The sequence below is a fragment of the Corvus hawaiiensis genome, chromosome 15 (genome assembly GCF_020740725.1).
Source record: "Corvus hawaiiensis isolate bCorHaw1 chromosome 15, bCorHaw1.pri.cur, whole genome shotgun sequence".
Lineage (NCBI taxonomy): Eukaryota > Metazoa > Chordata > Aves > Passeriformes > Corvidae > Corvus > Corvus hawaiiensis.
In genome coordinates this window covers 4,436,256-4,457,288 of record NC_063227.1, presented here as the reverse complement: position 1 = coordinate 4,457,288, position 21,033 = coordinate 4,436,256, and the positions used below count along the sequence as shown (strand labels likewise).

The 21,033-nt window shown below is 39.5% G+C and overlaps 1 protein-coding gene across 9 annotated transcripts in view; it reads right to left on the bottom strand.

Annotated features, from left to right (window-relative positions):
* The window catches only part of EBF1 (EBF transcription factor 1), a 271,179-nt gene that overhangs the window by 20,877 nt on the left and 229,269 nt on the right, over positions 1-21,033 (bottom strand). For all 9 annotated transcript variants that reach the window (XM_048319834.1, XM_048319838.1, XM_048319835.1 and 6 more), the window contains exon 11: positions 10,197-10,285. In XM_048319834.1, coding sequence (XP_048175791.1) covers positions 10,197-10,285 — 89 coding nt within the window. The remainder of the gene's footprint in view (positions 1-10,196; positions 10,286-21,033) is intronic.

Sequence of the window (21,033 nt, the reverse complement as noted above, 5' to 3'; positions counted from 1 at the left end):
AATAGAGACTGGAATAATGTTGGTGGGTTTTAGTATTACAGCTAAAACACTGCTCAGTCATAACCCCTACAAATGACTACTTTCACTTACATTTTATCATTGGCATAATTAAAAGAAGTCTCTTGAAAGGGGCATTCTCATTACAGCCAAGGACCACTTCAGACCCAATTGAAATGAAAAGACAGACCATAGATTAGGTGCAGATACAAGTGGTAATTTCTAGGGAAGCATAAAATACCAATTGTAACAACCACATTTTATAACTATGTGTTCAAAAGACTCACAGTATTTTATTGGACAAAGAGGCTTTGGCTCAGAAAGACAACTTTAACAAAGTGGCTCCTAACAGATATTCTTAAAAAGTTTCAACTTTCTTATCAGAAATAAAAGATATTTCATTTTTCATATTGTTATTTTTAATTTACAGTCCTATAATTCAGCTGAAATTATCCAAAGGAAGAATAAATGTTGAATAACCATGAATTTTAGAAATTCATCCAACATTTCACAGAGGTAACACTATATTTCTGTGTACAACTCCACAAAGTAAAAGCAGGCACAGCATTTTACACAATCTAGGGCTCCTTTTTCACTGTTGAGGGAAAAGTGTTGCCATTGTCACTACACCAATATATTTTATAGAATTGCTTCAAAATACTGACTTTTCAAAATATATCAGTATTCCAGTTGCTTTTTTGATCAACCAAACCTCTTAGCTCTCGCTCTAGTTTACAGCTGAATAATGAAAGAAAATCCAGATTATCAAATTATGATATATTTATGATATGTTTATAATTATGATATGTTTATAATTATGTTTATTAAAAATACTTTTAAACACATTTTATTTGTCTGAAGCTCACATTTGTGAAAATTAGGCATCTCTATTCTGTCAAATGTTTGGACTTCAAGATGCTATGTCCAGATGAAATTATGAATCCAGCATTATCAGTGGAGACACTCAGGTCATCCTAAAGAACAAAACCAATGAACTTCACAATTTCTGTATCTTGGGCTGCCCATAATATATCAACAAAAAATGTGTTAAATATATGTGGTTCTGCTTTAAAAAATGCTTCTGTGTCTTGTTTTCAGTCTCCTCTCAGCAAATGTATCATTTGTTATCTGTAGTCACAAATGTATTCCAAAATGTTCTTTAAAATAAATCCAAAATGCATTTCCGTGTCTGTACAAGTAGGTTGAGATTGTGCTATTGTACTTAGAGGACATTCCAGTCCAGTTGAGTTATATCACCATAAGTTACATGATTGACTTTTACAGCAGAAAGAAAAGGTTGTACTCAAACAACTGTTATTGCCTCAATGGAAAAAAAAAAAAAAATCAATGAATGTAAAATGAACAAGAGATTTTGTCCGAGTTGCAGTTAATACTACTGAAGAGCTATGGATATTAAAAGGTCAACAAATAAATTAGTCCAAGTGTTATGAAATGAATGATTTGGCTTATAATTGTATTGAGTGCAAATTGTTCACTGCCTATTAGACCAGGTAATTTTTAACCATGGTGCCTCAATTACTGTTCCATAAGCAATAATACAGTTGTAAGAGCCACCAGTTCGATCGGGTGACCTGGGAGACACTCCAGGACAGCTGCCTTTGCTATGACAGATCACTGAACCTGATCTCCAAATGGTGCCAAACCTTCTCTTCCTGGGAGGGGATCTCATAAAAGAAACATTACTGCTTGATTCATTTTACCAAAATGCTTGAGTTTTCTAGCGTCAGCAGCTGGGTGTAGATTGTGAGGCTCTGTATTTCTTAGAAGAATTACGACAAGAGGCATCCTATTGCTTCCAGCACTCTCTGCTAAATGGCATCATGATGGTTTGGAGGATGCTTTTTCTGCTACTCAATTGGGCTGTGTTGTGAGAAATACACGGCAATCATATTTTACATCACCACATAACACCTAAAACTAGGCCAGGAATGGAAACTCTAGGTGAGATTATAGACATTACTTCACACTTCAGCAATGCCCCGCATTCAGGGATCTCAAAGCACCACTTTAATGGGAGCAAATTAAACTTCACAACACACTTTCTAGGAAAACACACTCGCTCCCCCATCTTCATCAGAGACAGCCTTGAGGTGTAGCTGCTTGGCTGAAGTTACAGTGGTCTGTGGTTACAACCAAGGCAAGTTTTGTAGGGTGAGGTAATATCTTTTATTAGAGACACCGATACAGGCGAGAAAAGGTACAGTCAGCACACAGGAAGCAAAGACGGGCACCCAAAAGCCTGTTTTATTCCAGCTATATCAGTTAGTCTGAGATATAACCACTCCCTGCAAACCCTGATAGCCTTAAGAAGGGAAAAGGAATCAATCTGATATTGCTTTCATGCTATGAAGTGACACCCATGGTAGCAGCTGTGTTTCCCCATTGTTCCTGTGTTCCCTGAGAGCCAGGGCTCAAAATAAGGCTATAAAGGGCTCACCAGGGTTCCCAGAGGACTGGGCCTTAAAGGACTGTAACTAGGCTGTAACTACATAGATCTGCTCTCTGCCCATATATAAAACAAACTGAAGAGGTAAGTGCAAATCCTGAATTATCAAATAATCTGCACAGGATAAACCACAATAATAAAAGCCTAATTAGAATAGATTGTACCCCGTACAACCAAATCCTGCTTATATTGTCACTTTGCTCTATTTTTGATAAATCACTACATTCAAACAGTCTGTTGGGAGGGTGGTGTTAGATTAAGATTTTTTCCAGATAATTTTTTCCTAGATAATTTTCCACTTCATCTCTCCATTGCACAAAAAAAGTGACACATGACTGGAGTCTGAATTTCCATTTCACCAGCATACAGTTGAACTGAATATTACTTGGCACAATACAGTATACAACTGAGCCACTAAATGGCTGATTTACTAAATTATTATTAGATGAGCTCTTGCTGTTCCAAGTGAAAGTGCAGTCACTGTCTCTCTTCATGGTGTGTTCAAATTGTTCTGTGTTTAAATATTCAGCATGAGGCTAATGTGAACTGATGAACTGAGACTACAAACGTTCACTTTCGATGCAGACAGAGAGACAGAGATGCAACGTATCATGTGGCCTGCAGAGGTGAAAATGATTTATATTTAAGGATGCTGCTGCCTATTTCCATTAATATAAGATATTCTTAATTAGCTTTGTGTTTGATTCAGGAGTTTGGAAATGTAGCTAGAAGCTAGAAAACAGCTCCAAAACTGAACATAGCTGTGTGGCTATGGAGGCATCAGAGTCCTGGTGAAGTGGTACTTGAGCCTGGATCTCTGCCAATAAAGTGCATGAGCTGCCTCCACAGTTTCATTCTTTGGTCTCTTTAATATTTGAGCTGTAACCTAAGAGTATCACCTGCAGTTCCTACCTGAGCATCAGAAATCCTCGGTATGTAAAGGACTGACTGTGTTGTGTAATTCTATGACTTTCTGAGGTGAGTGGATAAGGGAGAAATGGAAAAATAGATATTTTTATGAAAGGTTAAAGAAAAAAAGAAACAATTTCTTTACTGCCACCTGCTGGAGTTGACAATAACCCTTTGTCCCACGGAGAGAACAAGCTCCTCACTCGGAGGACAGTTACGGGGAGCATTTAAAATACTGTGATCCCAGACACTTACAGTAGATTAGAATTTTTTATTGGTGCTGTGTTGCCATAACAACATAAAGACAGCAGATGACTTAAGCTAAGCTTGCAAAGCAAAAGGCTGCTCATCTGGCAGCTAAAATGAATACAGTTCACTTCACAAGTTCCCCATATGGACCCTTAGTGTATGGTAATGAGGATACCATATGGTGGGAGAAAATGCACAGAGAACAATTGTGCTCCACTGGATGAGTGAAGTGAGCAGGAAGTTATGAGGAAACACAGGAGAGAGATTTGTGTGTGTGCTCTCTAACTCAAGGGTTTCTTTCAGAGGGGGGTTCTCTCTCTTCTTAATCTTCCTCCTAATATATACATGCATAGAAATGACAGAGAAACATATTGCACATTTTGCAACATCATTCATCATAAACTGTCAGCCGTGTTTGTAAATCAGCTTGGTAAGATCTTAGAAATTTGTAATGCTTAAAAGGTAAAAGTGCTAAGTTTTTAGACAAAGTGCAGGAAAATTTAAGCACTTCTGACAAGTAGAAACATTAGTGGTAATCATTTTAAAAATGCTTGCATCTTTCTGCCCGCATGTTTAGCTGTAAATAATGCCGCAATGAATAAAAGCTTTAAAAAAGGGGAGGGGAGGATGAAATGGAAAAAAATATTTTTTATTTTATTTCCAAAAGGATAAAAAATAATAGATTATCAGAACCATATGCATGCAAAATTCTGCTGTAAATGTACATATGCTATACAGTACACTGTACTAACCAGATCCTAAACCTGGTAAGACAGCTTGCTAAAGGCTGCAAAGTCAATTTTGTACTACACATGCTTCATAAAAGATGAATATAAATGCATTAGTTAGACACGGTGAGCTAAATTAGAAGGTCAGGCAGGGCTGGAAGGGCTGAAATATCACACAACCAATGACTGTAATTACTCTTTTTTTAAGTCTATTAAGTGGTGTTGTTCTATCAAGGCTCAGGGGTATAGGACATGAAGTACAAGATAAAGTAATGTGTATTTATTACTCCCACGGGATCAATTTACTAGATATTTTCAGCTCCATGGAGCAAAATACACAAATGCAGCTCTTGTTACTTTCTTCAAACTGTGGCTTTTTCCTTCAAAACCTGCTCCTCGAAGGGACTGTGTTTACCTGTTTGGTGTCTTCCTGCCATCCTCAGTTAATTGTTGTATTTGAAACCAACCAGGATGAGGATACAGGAACAGAGAAATGTGGGGATCCCTCCTACAGGATGTTCAAACAAGTGGTTTGAGTGGCTCAGATGGAATGTGCAGACTAGAAGATCCAATCCCAGGCATGATTTTTACCCCAAGGCAAAGCAGAAAGTGGGAGTGGAGAATGGCACAGAGCTCCTTGTCATCATGTTAGCCCTGATCTATTAAAAGTTTTGTCATAGATTCTAAATTACACCATCTGCTCTAATCATTTGCTGAGTAAATGCTGACCCAGTTATAAAGAAAGCTCACTGAAATGTGTGTGCATACTGCTGACCTTCAGAAAGGAAAGGGCTCCTTGCCAGCCCTGTGTGCTGGCTCTGCCCTTCAGCGAGCAGTCTGTCCCTTTGCTCTCTCCTTTCAGACTTTCTGCATATTCCCAGACACCCCTCTGACATCCACCACCCCATAAAGGTGATACTTTCACAGGTACCTCGCCATCTCAAAAGTTTTGATGCTCTCTCGCTGAATATTTTCCATAGGATAAACAAAATATCAGACCTCAGCAACCTAAACGAGCTCCTCAACCAACTAAGGGCTCAAATTGTTAGGAAACTTAAAAAACCCCAACTGTTGAGGGTTCAATACCAACCTTAACTCTGATCTCACATGTCTGTAAATTTTACAGTAGAATGTAGAAACCTCCAAGCACATCCCATGACCTCCTTGCTGTACAGATGAACTCCAAGAGCTCCTCTTTACATGCTCCCCTTTCCTGCCCACACTTAGTATAAAAGTTTTCTGATTCTCTTTTTACACTGGGTGGGGAAAAAAAGAAATGGTGCTTTCTTAGCTGAAAATTACTAACTTAGGTTAAAACACAGTATATGTTGTGTTAGCAGATGGCAATCCTTTCTGGAATTTCCATTGGGTCTGTCTGAAGCAGCAAACCTGAGCTTCATTGTCTTCATTGCTATTTTAACCTCTGCTAGCAAGCCTGGGCCAACCACCCACGTTTAGAGACAACCCTTATTTGCAATGTAAACACTACCCATGTCACGATGGATAAAGGGCAGATCTGTGGGATTCCATACAGAAAAAGACAACTGCTTTTGCCAGCCTCTGATTCCTAATAACCACATGTCTTCTATTAGTGGCCTAAATGAGGAGGTGGGCTATGTCTTGGGGGGGTTTAATGACTGACCAGAGAAAAGGAGCTGAAGGGAAGGAGGATTCTGGTTACCTGTGCTCTCAGCACAGCAGGGAGGCCCCTGTGCACTAGAGAGAGAAGCTTCACTTTCATCTACATGAAGAGAAACCAGAAGTAAAGGTCCCTTTCAGGAGGGGTAAGGGGTCTCCTAGAGAACCCTGAAGGAACAGACTGGGAAGGAGAGGACATCAGATCACAGAGGGGGTTGATGCAATGACTCGCTTCTCAAATACAGAGTGAACAATCTTCTGCTTAATCTAAATACAAGTGATGAGTTGTAGGAGTGGTGAAAATGGCAAATAAAATCTAGGAAATTGCATATAAAGAGGAATTGTTGTTATTAAATCATTTAGGATGGATGTGTTTCAAATCTAGCTCACAGTTGAAGCTGTTTTACAGCTCTAGCTGTGGAGTTTTAACAAAATTGCAGAATTGCAACGTGTCTGCCAGGGATATTTTAAGGATTGCAGGGTAGTTACATGAATGAACCTTAATAGACTCAACATGTTGTTGTGATCTGAACTCTTCAGTGATCTCCACTGCAGTTTATGTGCACAGGAACCAACAACACGAGTGCATTTGTGTGCCTGTGTGCAAACACACGAGATGGAAATGGGGCACACACATGTGCAGGGCTGTTCCCAGCTCCACACAGGCTCTCTACAGACTGCTCCTGCAGGACAATGACACCATTTCTCAACCTTAGCATCACATTTTCACTTCTCCCCAGAGATCTCTTGTTTCCTCTGATCTGCCTCCTGTCTGTATTAGAAAGGACAGGCTACACTGCCCAGCACACTCCTGGTACTTGATCTCACTACAAGCTTTGGGTGCTAATCCCACCACATCTTGTCACTGCTCCTGGTGCTTGTGGGCATGGGGGTGTCTGTACAGACATGCACATCTCCCTCCACTGGCTGCCTTCCTTGACCTGCTCTGCACAAGGAAGGAGCAGGATTCTGGTTCAAGCTGGCTTCATAGTTCAGCTGCCAACATTAGCTCCCACTCTTTTCTCCAGAAACTATATACTGCATTTCTGCTTTAAGCACATCAGCTGTCAATCTTGCAGTCCAAAGACCCTAGTTCCCAGGTGCTCCCATTCTCTTTGCTGTGGGAGGGCATTCTCTACTGGAATTTGGCTAACGAAGCACTGAGAAGGAGAAATTATTTTTTAAAATCTGGCTTCTTTCTTTGCCTTCTTCCAGGAGATAGTTGGAACATTTAAAAAAATTCATCCTGAGCATAAATTTTGAGCACTTCTGAAAGTACTGGTTCTAAACTTGTGGAGATCAAGCTTCTCAAACAGCCTCAGTGGTTTTAGAAATGCTGCTAACTCCACCCTGGAGGGCAGAGCATGTGCTAACACTCACTTGATGGCCTCAACAATTCTCCTTGACTGCAGGGATAAGTCACAGAGCAGAATGCTCTTGATGGTCCATGGGAAGGGCAGCATGCCCTTATGAACACAAAAATTATAACCATTTCTACCTCTGGAAAGATCTCTAATTCACCAGTAATATTTCAATGGAATAATGGCCACGAACCCTAGAAGCAATTAGAGAAATATGATCTGTTTTATTTATTTAATACAAAGGCACAAGCTTTTTCATTAATAGAAAGTGATGATACCCTGTGAGGACAATGGGGAAAACGGAGGGAAGGATTTTGAAAGCTCTGAGCACTGCTCTCCTCTCTGCTGTTTCTCTCGAACATTTGCCCTTTCTGCCCGTGGTTCCACTGTGGGAGCCATATGGCTTCCAACACTCCTCTAAGTAGCCACTGAGAATTGTCTGTAGTGGAAAAGTGCCAAAGCCCTTCCTGGTTTAATGACATGGGGAAGAGCACTGTGCAGTGCTCACCAGCACAGAGGCTCACAGCGTCCTTGATGATGATCCTGGAGCCAGCAAGCGATGCTGGGAATTGAACCATCACTGCCTCAAATACAGAAGTCGACATGTGCCAACCCCTGCTGCATTCAGCCTCTGTGCGTGGCATATTAATGAGACTTGAACTTGAGGTCCAACCTTCAAGCTTGCACAGAAGGAATTACCCAAAGACAGAAAAAAAAGGTCCTGTCTTCATCTTGTTTCCCTCTAAGCTTGCCCAGTGTTACCAGTTTCTTCACTGAGTTTGTCCAACCCTTAAGAAGTAACCTTTTTTTTACGTCATCACATCTTACCTCTGCATACATAGCCACAATTTCCCTTGATTTAAAGGTCTGAAAAACTGGTTCAAAAGGTACTCCAAAGAAGCACATGAAGCCAAGAGGGTATAGGAGGGGACAGATGACTCAGTGCTAACTCTCAGTCTCATACCTTATCCATAAATACCTGCTAAATTTTGGAGTCAGGATATGGAGCCAGGAGAAGCTTTCTTCTGCCTGCTTTTATGTCCCATGACATGCAGCAGGAATATGTGGTACCAGTCTCAGTCAAAACGGGAAAGTGGAGGGTGCTCAGCCTGGAGGCTGCATTCCCACTTTTCCACACCAGCACAAAGGGGTACTGCTGGGGACCCCCTCGGTGCCTCAGGTGTCTAAAAGGAGCCCAGTTCCTGTGGAAGTTGGTGATGCACCACAATCCCTGGCCACATGACCCAATTTGGAATTTCCCAGTCTTATTTTACTTGAATTTCCTGCTTTAAATAAAATCCATGGCCATCTCCTAGTCGGCTGGAATGTTGGGTTTAGGGAAGTTTTGTGCAGCATTTTTTTGGGGCCTTCCAAATGCCTGGTGCATAGTGAAGGCTGGCTTCTTCTTTTCTGAGAAACTGTTTTTCTCCAGAAGCACATTTGGCAGCAGAGGCAGGATAGAGATTAAAAAAAAAAAATGCCCCTACAGAAGGATGCTCTCTTCCTTTGGAAAGGGTTGCACCTCTGGAGTGAAACTTGACAAGCCATGAAAGCTGTGTCCTGCTGCAAGTCGGTTCAAATGTTAGGGAAAAGGACAGCTTGCAGAGGGTGAACAGAGCCAATGGTAAGTGTAACTCTCCAGGACAGCATGTTTCTCTGATGGTAAGAGGGAAGGACAACACATCAGCGACCCCAAAACCACAGCCTGCAGCCTTCCTAGGCAAGATAAAGGACTGAATAAACCTGTAAAAAAAGTCACACACTGAATTTTATTTCTTTCAAGGAATTAAACAAATTAAGTTCCAGTGTTTAGGAAATCTTCTCACCTTTCAAACACTTTAGAAATGTAACTAATCGAAGCCTACAACAATCTCTGATGAAAGCCTTTGGACAGCTCAGGGAGCTACAGAAGAAAGGTCACAAGTATTGCCCAGTCATAAAGGCTATACTGGATGTACATTAAGTGAACAATTCATTTGTCTGTGTCTCAGGATTGCAAATTCACATTTTCTTTTCCATAGGGAGTGTTCTGACTCCCCAGCTCACTCAGTAACAGCAGATAAAACACGTGGTGGCAGCTGGCCACAGACAGTGACTCCAGCCCACCACTATTGCTCAGAGTTCCTGTGGACATGAGCAACACTTAAATCCCCCATCTCTTTCTCCAGCATATCACAAAAGTCACTGCAAATTCTTGCAAGGTAGAAAGAACAGATCTGAGTGCAATCCCAGGGTTTTCCCAGTACAAGAAGCCTGTCTGAACAATGCTGTCTTTCCCCCAGCTTTTACTTGACAGAAATCAACAAAAACCCTCACTAATTTTCATGGGAACATCACTTCAGTACACAATGCTGTAATTATATCAGCAATCCGGAAATAAAACAGCATATAATCATTATTATCCTAAACCAATACATGATGCAGCAGCAATGGACTCACATCCAATTAACTTGATTTTATCAATGGTGAAGTTCTCAAAATTATGCTGGCAAGTGCTACTGATACCAAAACCAAAAAGCATCATTATTCTATGAAAACACTGCTCAGGTCCCAAAATGGTAACCAAAAAAGATGTTCATTGTTAAATATTTTAGAACACAGAGAATGATTCACATTTAAGAAAGGCAAGAGCTGTTTGAGCTGGCTGTGACTGAGAGGACAGCAGAATTCTCCTAAGGCTCCAGTGGGAGTTGCTGATTGGGCTTCCTTGGTCATGGGTCTGTTTCAGCTTATCTGGGTTGGGTACCAAACCAGGACCATCACATTTACAGAGCCTTGCACTTTCAGACAAAAACATGCAGTAACCATCTTTACCATATTTAATAAAACAATAAACTTTGTGCTGACCTTTGGCAAGCGTTCGGGGTCACCAGGGTGCCGGGGGATAACCTTCTGTAACCTTTGGAAACCATAGTCAATGGTGGGTTCGTTCAGAGCTGAAACAACAACAAACAACAGCGTGATGTGACAAAGGCACAGCAATGGGCTCAGGTGACAACGGGAAAGGCACCGCGAGACCCCGCCAGGACCACGGCAAAATCCCCTTTGGCTGGACTCAGCACTGCCTGAAATCCTGGTTCAAACACTGCTTGGGATTGGTCCTTTGACTTCAATCCAAGCCTTCCCACTTCAGCTCCTCCAGAGAAGCCGCTGGAAGATTTGGGGATGTTGCATTCATCTTCCAAAGCGGAAGCAATTATTATCTCTGAAAGCCACAGTGAAACCAATTTGATAAATACTTCACACCCCATGTTTCAGGTTGGGTTTTTTATACTATGAGGAAGGTAATTGGAAAACAAAAGTAGTAACTATTCCAGTGTCTTTCTTGCTCCAAATTTCATTATACATTTAATTTGCTCCATGTGCAATGCTCACAAATAATTTTTGTTCTGAAATACAGGCATTTGTCTTGGCAAAGGTTTTATTTTTTACTCATCAACACTGACTTCAGCAGCTTAGGCTCCAATCAGCACTAAACTGATCCAGGAGACTTAATAATTAAAAAAAAAAAAAAAAAAAAAAATACATCAATGTTTTTAGTTCATCTTTCCCTAGTCCTTGTCCGATAAAATGGAGGTGAGAAATGGTGAAAGTGGAACACTTTAATCTTCATGAAAATGCTGGTCTCTCTGCATTAATGGAAGCTCTGATTGTGTCAAGCCTTTAAGCACATGCTTATCTGTAAGCACATACTTACACCCATTTGCTTTCAGCAAAGCAAATTTGAGCATATTATGTTTTTTATATGATTGCCTATAATTACAGGGGACTGCGCTGAATGACCTTCTAGCTATATTTCCAGTCATATGATCACTTTAAAACTCAGATGTTAGTGAGACTTCAACATGTGCTTAGAATTTCCTAAGTGCTTTGGTGAACTGGAACAGTCAAGTATTCTCGAGCATCTCTAAACAACAGCCCATCTTGACTCTCCCATGCCAATAGAGACGTGGAAATATTCCACAGCAATTTGTTCGAATTTTTTGAGTTAAATGGGGGGGAAAAAATCAATTCCAATGTGTATTTTTATATATTCAGCCTTTTCTTTTCTTTTGTGGAGGAAAAAACATATTTTTTTCATTTTTGAGTCACTTTAAAGTTTTTTTTATCTTGTCTTAGCTCATTAAATCAAAAAAATATATTTCTCGCACAAAATTTTCTTACTAATTTGCAAATATATCATACATCTTTATCAGGGTCTTATAATGAACTTTATTATGTGGCTAGAATGATGATATTTGAATATTGCAAAGAGATTTAGCATCAAACTCCATCTCCCAGCCTTAACATGCCATAACCTCTCTGTATTTCCATGTTTTAAGGGAAGAGAACATAATTCCATACTCCTAATGTTAAAGATCTTCACGTTTTCATGAAACCAATATCTAATCCCTGGCTTGTTTGCAATTAATTGGCATTCCATAACAAGCCCACAAAACAATCCCTTTAAATGATTGTTATTTTCAAACCAATTTCTACAGCATATTGTCCAGCTGGCAACCAAAGGGTCAGATTTTTATCTCCTCCTGGCACATCCCATCTCCATAAGCAAATCCAGCAATGCTGATGCAGACTGAGGTAGAGGAAGGTGGTGTTGGGGGGATCCAGACCTACCCAACATGGTGAAACACACGTGTGGCTGATGGGGACTGGATGGAGAGGCACAGGCTCCATCAGGACCTCAACATCCCTCTCATATCAGAAAGGAATCCTCTGACCATATCCTGAAATCAGTCTTACAGTATTATGGTAACCAGACTAGAAATCCATCAGGATTTTACTTTTAGAGCTTTTTATATATCCTGGAGGTCATGACATCCCTCTACTCTCCTTGCTTCTTTGGGGTTTTTCCAGGCATTTCCTTTCATCAGGAATATCTGAATGTGACCTTTTATTTATATTCAGGTCATTATATGGAAGGAGTGAGAATAAGGCTTTTCCCCTTCTTGAGCCCTTTTTGATTTTGGGATGGTGGGGCCTTTTCTTTCCCACATTTCCTTTCCCACCCTGGCCCATGCTGACCTCTCTGTTATGTAGTTTTGCAGAAAATATCACTGTACCTTGGTTTAGAACCCCCTGGTTTCACTACCCCTGAGTTTACTTACAAGGCTGCTTAGTTTAAACCTTCTTCAAATAAATTAATTTACTTCTATTTATACTTATTATGAAAAATAGCTGTTCTCTGAGAAGATTAAAAAAAAACCCCTACAGTTCAAATTTACGTTTCTTTAGCAAACATGTTCAAAGATTTTAGTGTGGTTCTGTCAAATGTGTTTCTCCTCTAATTCAGTCTAGTTTATGGCCATTTTCCCTTTAGATCCTTTGGGAAAGTAGTTACTAAATTCTGCAGTATTACAAATGGAGGCCAGTTCTGAAATCCCCCCAGAGTTAGCAGTCATTTTCTCATATCTTCCTACACGTTCAACACATTTGAAATCCACAGAGTAATTCCTCTGAGTATTTTCTGAACTAAATGGCCAAAAAAAATGTTAATTTTATGGTCCAATCTCACAAGGCATCAAGCATACTGTGAGAGATAGTGAAAACTTTCTGCCTCAAAGAGCTTCAGCTTTACTTTAGTGGTGGGGAGAGGACGCACTCAGCAATCTGCAGGATTGGGTCCTAAACTGCTGTTATCATATACCACTCATTAGTCTACAACCCTTCAACCTTTCAATCTTAGATAAAATTAAAAAAAAAAAAAAAAAAGAGATCTTTAGGTGCCTGGGCATCTTGATCACAGATTGGACACTACCAGCCCTCCAGCCCTTGTTCATTTACACCCCCAATGTAATTAATCATCTCTCAGTGAAAGAGATCTGTTCACGTATTTAACCCCACCTTCAGCATTAAAGCCAGACCGGTTGTGTGCCAGGAGGTGGAAAAACTCCAAAGAAAAGGGGATATTCACATCTCCAAGCACTGCAGAAGAGCTGATACAAGGTCAGACACCATCTCCCTGCAAGGTTTTCCTCTGCCCCAGAACATGTGATTGGTCTCTGCCGTTGAAGTCTATCCACAATAAGGCATCTCCCAGTCCTCTAATTCAAATAACAGTTTTCTTTCCATGATTGGAAAAAAAGAATCAATTAGAAATACAACTCTCTATTTGTGTTCTTGACATCCATACATGAAAAACAAGCTAACACACACGGTACTTAAAATGCATTCCCATTACCTTATATTTTAAAAGTACTATTGAAAGTACTGCTAACTTTAAAAAACTGTACGAAATTCAAATAGGTCCCAAGGCTAATGGAAGCAATTTGTATACCAACCCAAACTGACTGGCCCACTTTTCAAAATACAGGTATGATAATCTTGTGGTTTTAAAAGGACATTTAAATTGAAAGACTGTGAATTTAGTACATAATTATACCAATAGAACCCTTTAACTTGTCAACTTGTAAATCTAAAAGGCTATCAATCATTTCTAAAGAGGAAATAAACCTTAAAATTCTTTGATTGACAGTGCTTATTTTTTATGTGGAAAGAAAAAAAAAGGAGTAAAGTGGCCAGAAATCCATTTACAAAAGTACATTGTTTTACATAGGTGAGTAAAAAGCCAATAATTACACCTCCAAAAGACATATAAATCAAGGTAAGTACTTTTCCCTCACTTACATATTTTAAGTTGCAGTAAACTTCAGGTAACTTTTTATTAAAATACTTTTCCAAATGCAAAGCTTATTGAAGCCATTAATAGAGTAGCATTTTCATTTAAGCTAATATAATCATTTTTGCAAATACAAGATTTAAACCATTTTTCTTCTTCCAAACAATAAACTTTCAGCCTGTCTCTTGTGTGAATTAACTAAAATTACACCCAGGTGTACAAAATCTGTCTATCTATCCTAGTGTCTGAGTTGAGGCACAATATTTATTATTCTTACCATTTTATGAATTACTTCTTAAACCCTTGAGGAAGAACTTTCTTTAGAATTAGACTCCAACAGAATAAGCCATGAAGCTCTTTATGCAGCAAGTCTAAAGCCATAACTCATAAAATCTAAGGCTTTTAATCAAGAAAATGCACAATGTCTATGGAAATAGGATGTGTACATTATATTCATCTTTTCAAAGTCCAGCTTATTTTTCAACAAAAATGCTGCTTATGCCTTTGAGAAAAAATGTTTCCATCATAACCATAATTTCAAATTCTGCACAAATAATTTTAATAACCACATGCAGATAATCCACCATCTTTAAAATTATATATATATTTTTTTTTAACTAGTCAGTGGAGGACTTTTTTTAATATTTCACATAATGAATTCCTACTGTGTCAATAAAGGTTTGGTTGTTAATTGAATGACTGTCTGATGTATCTGAGAGAGAAATTTGTTTCTCTGGCCATGCTGCCAACTTACAGCAGAATGATCGACACTTAATATCAGCAATTAAAAGGACCTGTTCAAATATCATATGGAATTCGTACCTTGGGGTAGTGTAGGAGAGCCCTTCACCAAGGAAAACTCATTCAGCAAACGCAGAGTAATTGAATTAGACACATTTTAACATTATTATTCAAAGAAAAATAAACACACACTACATAGAAGCATTATGGAAATATTTCAGAATGTAAAACATATCCAGTTAATTTGTTTCCCATGCATTCATGGTTTCATTTACTCCTTTTATTTTTCAGTCCTTGTTTCTTTTTCATTCTGTTTGACCCAAAACCAATGAGAAAGCAGCACTTAGACCTCTGAACTTCCCATATGCTTTTCCAGTGGAAAAGGCTGCAAGGAGAGGGAAGGGACTCTGAGGGCTCAAATAACCAAAAATAAAAGCCTGAAGGCTACAAAAAAATTTGCCTCAGGTCCACAGGTCTGACCGTCCCTATCTCAGATGAGAAATCTGGTCTTGATTGTTTTAAGTGAAACACTCAGGGAAAGGCTGTACATGGGAATTAAATATCCCACAGTGTTTGCTCCTGTGGTGAACCAGGGAGTCGCTGAAACAGTGGAATGGAGGAAGATTTTTTAGACTCTGTCTCTTCACAAATTCATTTTGTAAATTTGGCTCTACAACAAAATTAGACAGCTTGTGACAGGTCCTGAACTGCAGTGTCAAAGAGGTGGGGCTTTGGGGTCTTCAAAACAGTTGTTTTGGGGTTTTTTTCCTGTCCAATTAGAGAAACTTCATCAGAATATAAATAGAAGGTGACTGTGGCCAAGACACACAGAGGTTTGTGTTTCAACATCTCACAGCCACAAAAGACTTCTGCTGCAAGCCCCTGACCCTAACAAAATAAAACATTGACTGCAGAAGATGGGAATAGGACAGGACAGACCATAATAATGTCAAACTCCACGTACTAAAATGCCTCACTAGCAGTGCTAGTGAATGGTGTTATAAAGCAACATTCTGACACCAAACCCAACTCTTATGCACAGTGGCCTCTCTCTGCCTGCTCTACAGAGAGAAAAAAAAACTTCAAAACCCCATCATCAAATGAGAAAAAGTCTGTTCTGCAAATCTCCCTGCAAAGACTTTTCCTTTGCTAATTAAAGCTCCTTAAATGAAAACATGCAAGCATTTGAGCTATTGGTTGTTGTTGTTGTTGTGAATTTGTCTTGCTTTTTCTAAAGTTTTCTTTCCACTGACTTTCCCTGGAGTGTTTATTCCCACAAGCAATGGAAAACGGAAGTGGGTGGGACAGCGAGAGCCTGCACAGAAAGGTCTGGGCTAGAAAGGCCCTTCCAGTGCTAACCCAGAATTTCCTTGGTTTTCTGGTCTTGGTACTTAAACACGCCCCTGTGCACTGAGTTTCCACTTCTAAAATCAAACCGTGGCATTATGTCATTTTTTGAAAATTAGAAATAGAGTTATCCAAAATGTAATTCCTACATTTTATTGCCATGTAATGCCCCAACAGACACCACGTGCACGCACCAAGCAGCGAGGAAAATGCAGAGGTGAGTCAAGTGATAAACTGAAGATAGAGATCTCCCGAGTTTCCCTAGTGACTGCTCTTTACTTGATCTAAAGATGCAATAGGCCAGTGTTTGAGGCAGCTCCACTGTGTTCATCAGTGTTATTACAAACATGATAGACAGCGTGATATTTTCTTCCTGAAAACAATTTTTTTCCTGCAACTTAGAATCAGAGGAGCAATTCCCTTCCAACCCAGCTCACTGTCTGCAGCCAGAGATGGAGGTGCTGAAGATGCAAGGAATGCATGTGTTGAGCCCCAATTTTTTATGGAAGTTACAGAATGCAATTATGAGATCTGCCTAGCAGGAATCATGTGTTGCTTTCTCCAAACACATCAACTCTGAAAGTTCACTCTTAGCAACCTGGCTTGGGGGAAAAAAAAAGTCAAACAATTTGTGAGCTTCACAGTTTCTTCTTCCTCTGACTGCGCTGACCTCTGGTCTAATGGGGAAGATTTGGCCTTAAGGGAGTCTGAAACAGAGTCCAGTTTCAGGCACTGGAATTTAAACATCCCAATTTCACAACAGGCTGGTAGAATTCACTGGGGATGTGCATACAGAGGGCCAGAGGGAAATTAATGCATGTTGGTTACTTTGTCTGGCCGTCCAGGTTAATTGATGCATCTTTGGCAGTCATTATAAAAAGGGGAAGAACAGCATTTACATCTGAATATTTTTCAGTTTTTCAGACATATTCTGGCAGTGCATGTGAGCATGCAGCAAAAAATTTACTGAAAATGGCTGGTTCTCAATGGGTTGTCCCTTCATTCAAATAAATAAATATATATATGTGCACACATAAACACAAGCACAGAAATGCATCCAAGCCAAGATTTAAAATAATGGCTGCACTAGGTTAGTTATAAGATCTATATTTAGACCTGCTTTAAAACATTTTAAAAATAAAGACACTGCATTTATTTTTAAACTTTTGGCTCAGGAACAGATGCAGAGATGTACCATACAGAGTGTGGGAGATGCTAAACTGTCACCTCATGTAACCTTTTCTTTCATTCTGTATTCTGCATATTTTCAACATTTTTTCCCTTTGCATGCACTTCACAAATTCCACAATGTAGGTGCAGACATCTTTAAAATTGTCATAGGGATAATTTTGGATAACATACAGGAAGTTTTTTCCTTTTTTCACCTTTCATGAACTCCTTTGAGGTAGACAGTATTGAAAATCACTGCTGAAACTTGTTGGTATGCAGAAATACTTCCTTTTGAATAATGCCTCTCACACTGTTAACCTTGTTATTTCTCATCATCTCTTCAGATTATTAAAAAAAATAATTATCACCAGGGGATGCATAAATGAAAAACTCGGTGTCCTGTGTGAATTTCTATCAGAAGCATCTTACCCTAAATTTGGCTGTTTCTCAGAATTGCAGACTTCTGACATGCAAGTGCACTATGGTCCGAGCAAAAAAGAATCTTCAAGAGAGAAAATTGGAAAAACACCAGTGCTCACATCCAAAATCTCTGAAAATGAGATTCACAGGGAAATACAAGTAGAGCTGAATCATAAAAACGAGATGAATTATGCCTAGCTGTAATGAATATTATAGGTGTGGTGCTCGTGGAAAGGGCTGACCTGCTGTGAGGTTTAATTTAGGTCTTTAATCCCTCTCCATAACTAATTTTAAATCCCTTGGGAAAATAATAGTTTCCAAACACCTTTATTTCTAAATATTAGCTTTGACTTGTCTACATGAAATTGCAGTGAGGCTTCACCCAAAAGAAAAAGGACCATTTTGGCTATACCCTGGATGATGCAGCAAATTGTTTAAAATTAAAACAATTGAGTTTGTTGTTTTCTAGTTTGTACATTTAAATAAAAATGTATAATTTGAGAGCTTTCAATAGTCTCTGACTTCAGCAGCAGATGTATCTACCTGCTTCCATAATTGTTCAGGCTTTGGGGGTTTTTTTCTGCAAAAATTTTGACAATAACTGTTATCAAGGGTAAAAAAAAAAAAAAAATCATACCAGCCTGTCTGATAAACATGTTCCCTGCCCTCACACCCCAGTGAGCACTGTGACACTATACTTTTATCATCTAGTGTGTGCTCAGAATGAGCTTAGAACAGCAATTGCCAGGAATAGGCAGGCGATAAACTGCATTGATTTAACACATCTTGTTTTCAATCATGCTCGGATTTTCTGAGCACGCATTTTTCCTGTACTTCAGCTTGTAGCTTTTATCTGACGAGCTGATCCCTTTTCACTGGAAAATGAAAAGGTCGCACAATAAGACACGGTTTACTGGAACTTGAGCACGCACCAGGGAAAGTATTTTAGATAAATACTGTCAGACATAGTGGAGCTGAATTTCAACAACACAATTGCTAAACAACAATACTTATTACTCTCTAGAACAAGCCTACAAGCAACTTATGGCTCACAGCAGGGGAGATCTCAGAGTTAGGCTCAGTAGTTAAAGAAACCTAAGCTTGTTTAAAGATGCAGCATTGCTTTTGCCTTACATGCACCAACCAGCCCTACCCCAGGACCAAACTAACACCCCCTCAATTCCTTTCCTAGGTAACTTATAAATTATGGAAAACCACAGGAATGACTTTTCTTATTCTTTTGTCTCTTTTCTTGGCAGAAAGGTGATTGACTACATGCTTGATTTAATTTAATCAAATGGAGTACTGGGTGCTGGTAAAAATAAAATTATCCAAATGTGAAAGTAATTTAACCGAAACTAATTCATTAACCAAGGTGAGTTGCTGAGGAGGTCAGTAAACAAGCAAGGAGTAATATGGCATGAAGCATCTACCAAAGACCAAGGTACAGTAGGCTCAGAAGGATAATTCTTATTCATTTCCCTCCTCCCTCTGAAGTGACTGCAAGGATCCTGACCAATACAGGACTGGAAGCAAAATATCCTCTCTTTTTCCTATCAGAAGGGGCAAATAAAATTTCCAAGTTATTTCTTACTGTACTGATTGTACCCAAGAAAAGATACCACCTATTCTTCATGGAAGCTGCAATACAAAGGGAAGTCCCAAAACCAAAGCATCATCCCCACAAACCTCCTCCCCATTTCTCAGCAATGTCAGTGCAAAACTGGTGTGAAATATTTATGTTTTCCTTTTTTCTCCTGAATGTGCTTATTACTCATTTAGGTTCAGCACAAACTCATCCTAAATTTACTTTGTGCAAGATCCTGAACCAGTTAAAAGCAGAACCATTCTGGCAAATTTTCTGAAACTACACTGACACTGGCTGAAGTTTAGCTAGTCTTCTGCCTATACACATCAGATGGCCAAGCCTCCAGCTCTAGTCAGAGCCATCCATCTTTCAGATATTCCGCTCACATTGTAAGTCTTACAGAAAGAATATCATAAATATTATTTAAGTTACATTTTTGAATTATAATTTTAAATAGGCAAGTCACAAGCAAAGGGATAGTCCTTAAGAAAAGCATAAAGTAAAATCCAACTTTGCGTGCAATGCCACTTTACATTTAGCTCCGTGAGCCTGACTCTGAGAGAACTCACACGAGCATCAATTTCTCCTTCTCACCTGGCAAGGTTTTGTTGCTATTTTTTTTTTTGCTAGAGGAGTAAGCTGAAAATCCGTGCTGCATTTTAGGGTTATCTCATGCAGCACAGGCAGAATTCTGAAATGTCTTCTCCATTAAGTGCTCATAATCCCAGAAATGAAAGTAACTCATTTCTTCCCAGGGTGCCTGTTAACTGAGAAACTCATCTTAATTGAATGCACAGCTCAGTTAACCATCTTCACACCCTCAAACCATTAGCGCCCCATGGACAGCTCTGCCGGGTCCCTGCCTGCCTGAGGCTCAGCAAAGGAGGGGATGTGCTGGAGGTGATGAGCAAACACTGTCAGGGGCTGGTGCTCCTGACAAAATGAGAGCTCTGGGGCTGAGCTGGCTTTTGCTAAATTATTGGCATTAGATCACCTTGCTGGTCAGTTACAGAGGGATCAACAAATCCCGCAGCTCTGTCCCCAAACACGAGCTAAGTATCCTCGAACGTGCCTACAGAGAGATCACTGGTCTGGAATCCAGAGCCTCACAGGCAGAAGGGAAGAGGAAGCAAAAATAATTGCTTCTATCCCTCCCTTCTCATCCTGCCTCTCTTCCACCCTCACAATTTACCATCTAGAATGCACTCGGTAAACCAGTGAAAGTGAGTGTGGAAATTGAACTATCCAAGGTTACATCCATTTGCCTACAAAGCTGATATCTCAAAAAGAAGCTGTAAAGGCAAGGAAGTGAGGAACCAGCCTGAAACTCACTGTCCTGTTATGAAACACTCCCAATATTTCATTTACAGCAGGAATGAACTTTGGTTCGGTGGTCACTGAAGTTTGGGATACGCATCAAAACGTCTGAGCTGGTTGATGGCACCCCAGAGGAGTAACCACATCCCTGTGCTCAAGTAACACTGTTCTGGGGTGGCTGAAACCTTTCTGCACTCCAGCAGGGCTCACCAGAACTAACCACCTTCCTTTTAACAGGACTAAAAAAATATTGTAAGTGTTATTGGATTATTTTTTCCTAAATTGGAAATATTAAAATTTCCCTAATTAACACAGAGGTGGAATAAACAGATTAAAGATTTTGAAATGATCAGTAAATAGAGTGAAAGATGTAAAGTTATGATGGATAACCAGATACCATCACATAGGTTTAAAATCATGCACTTGTACTTATTTCCTAATTTTCTAGATATTATTGGCAGCCTATAGGAAAATTCAGATCTCAG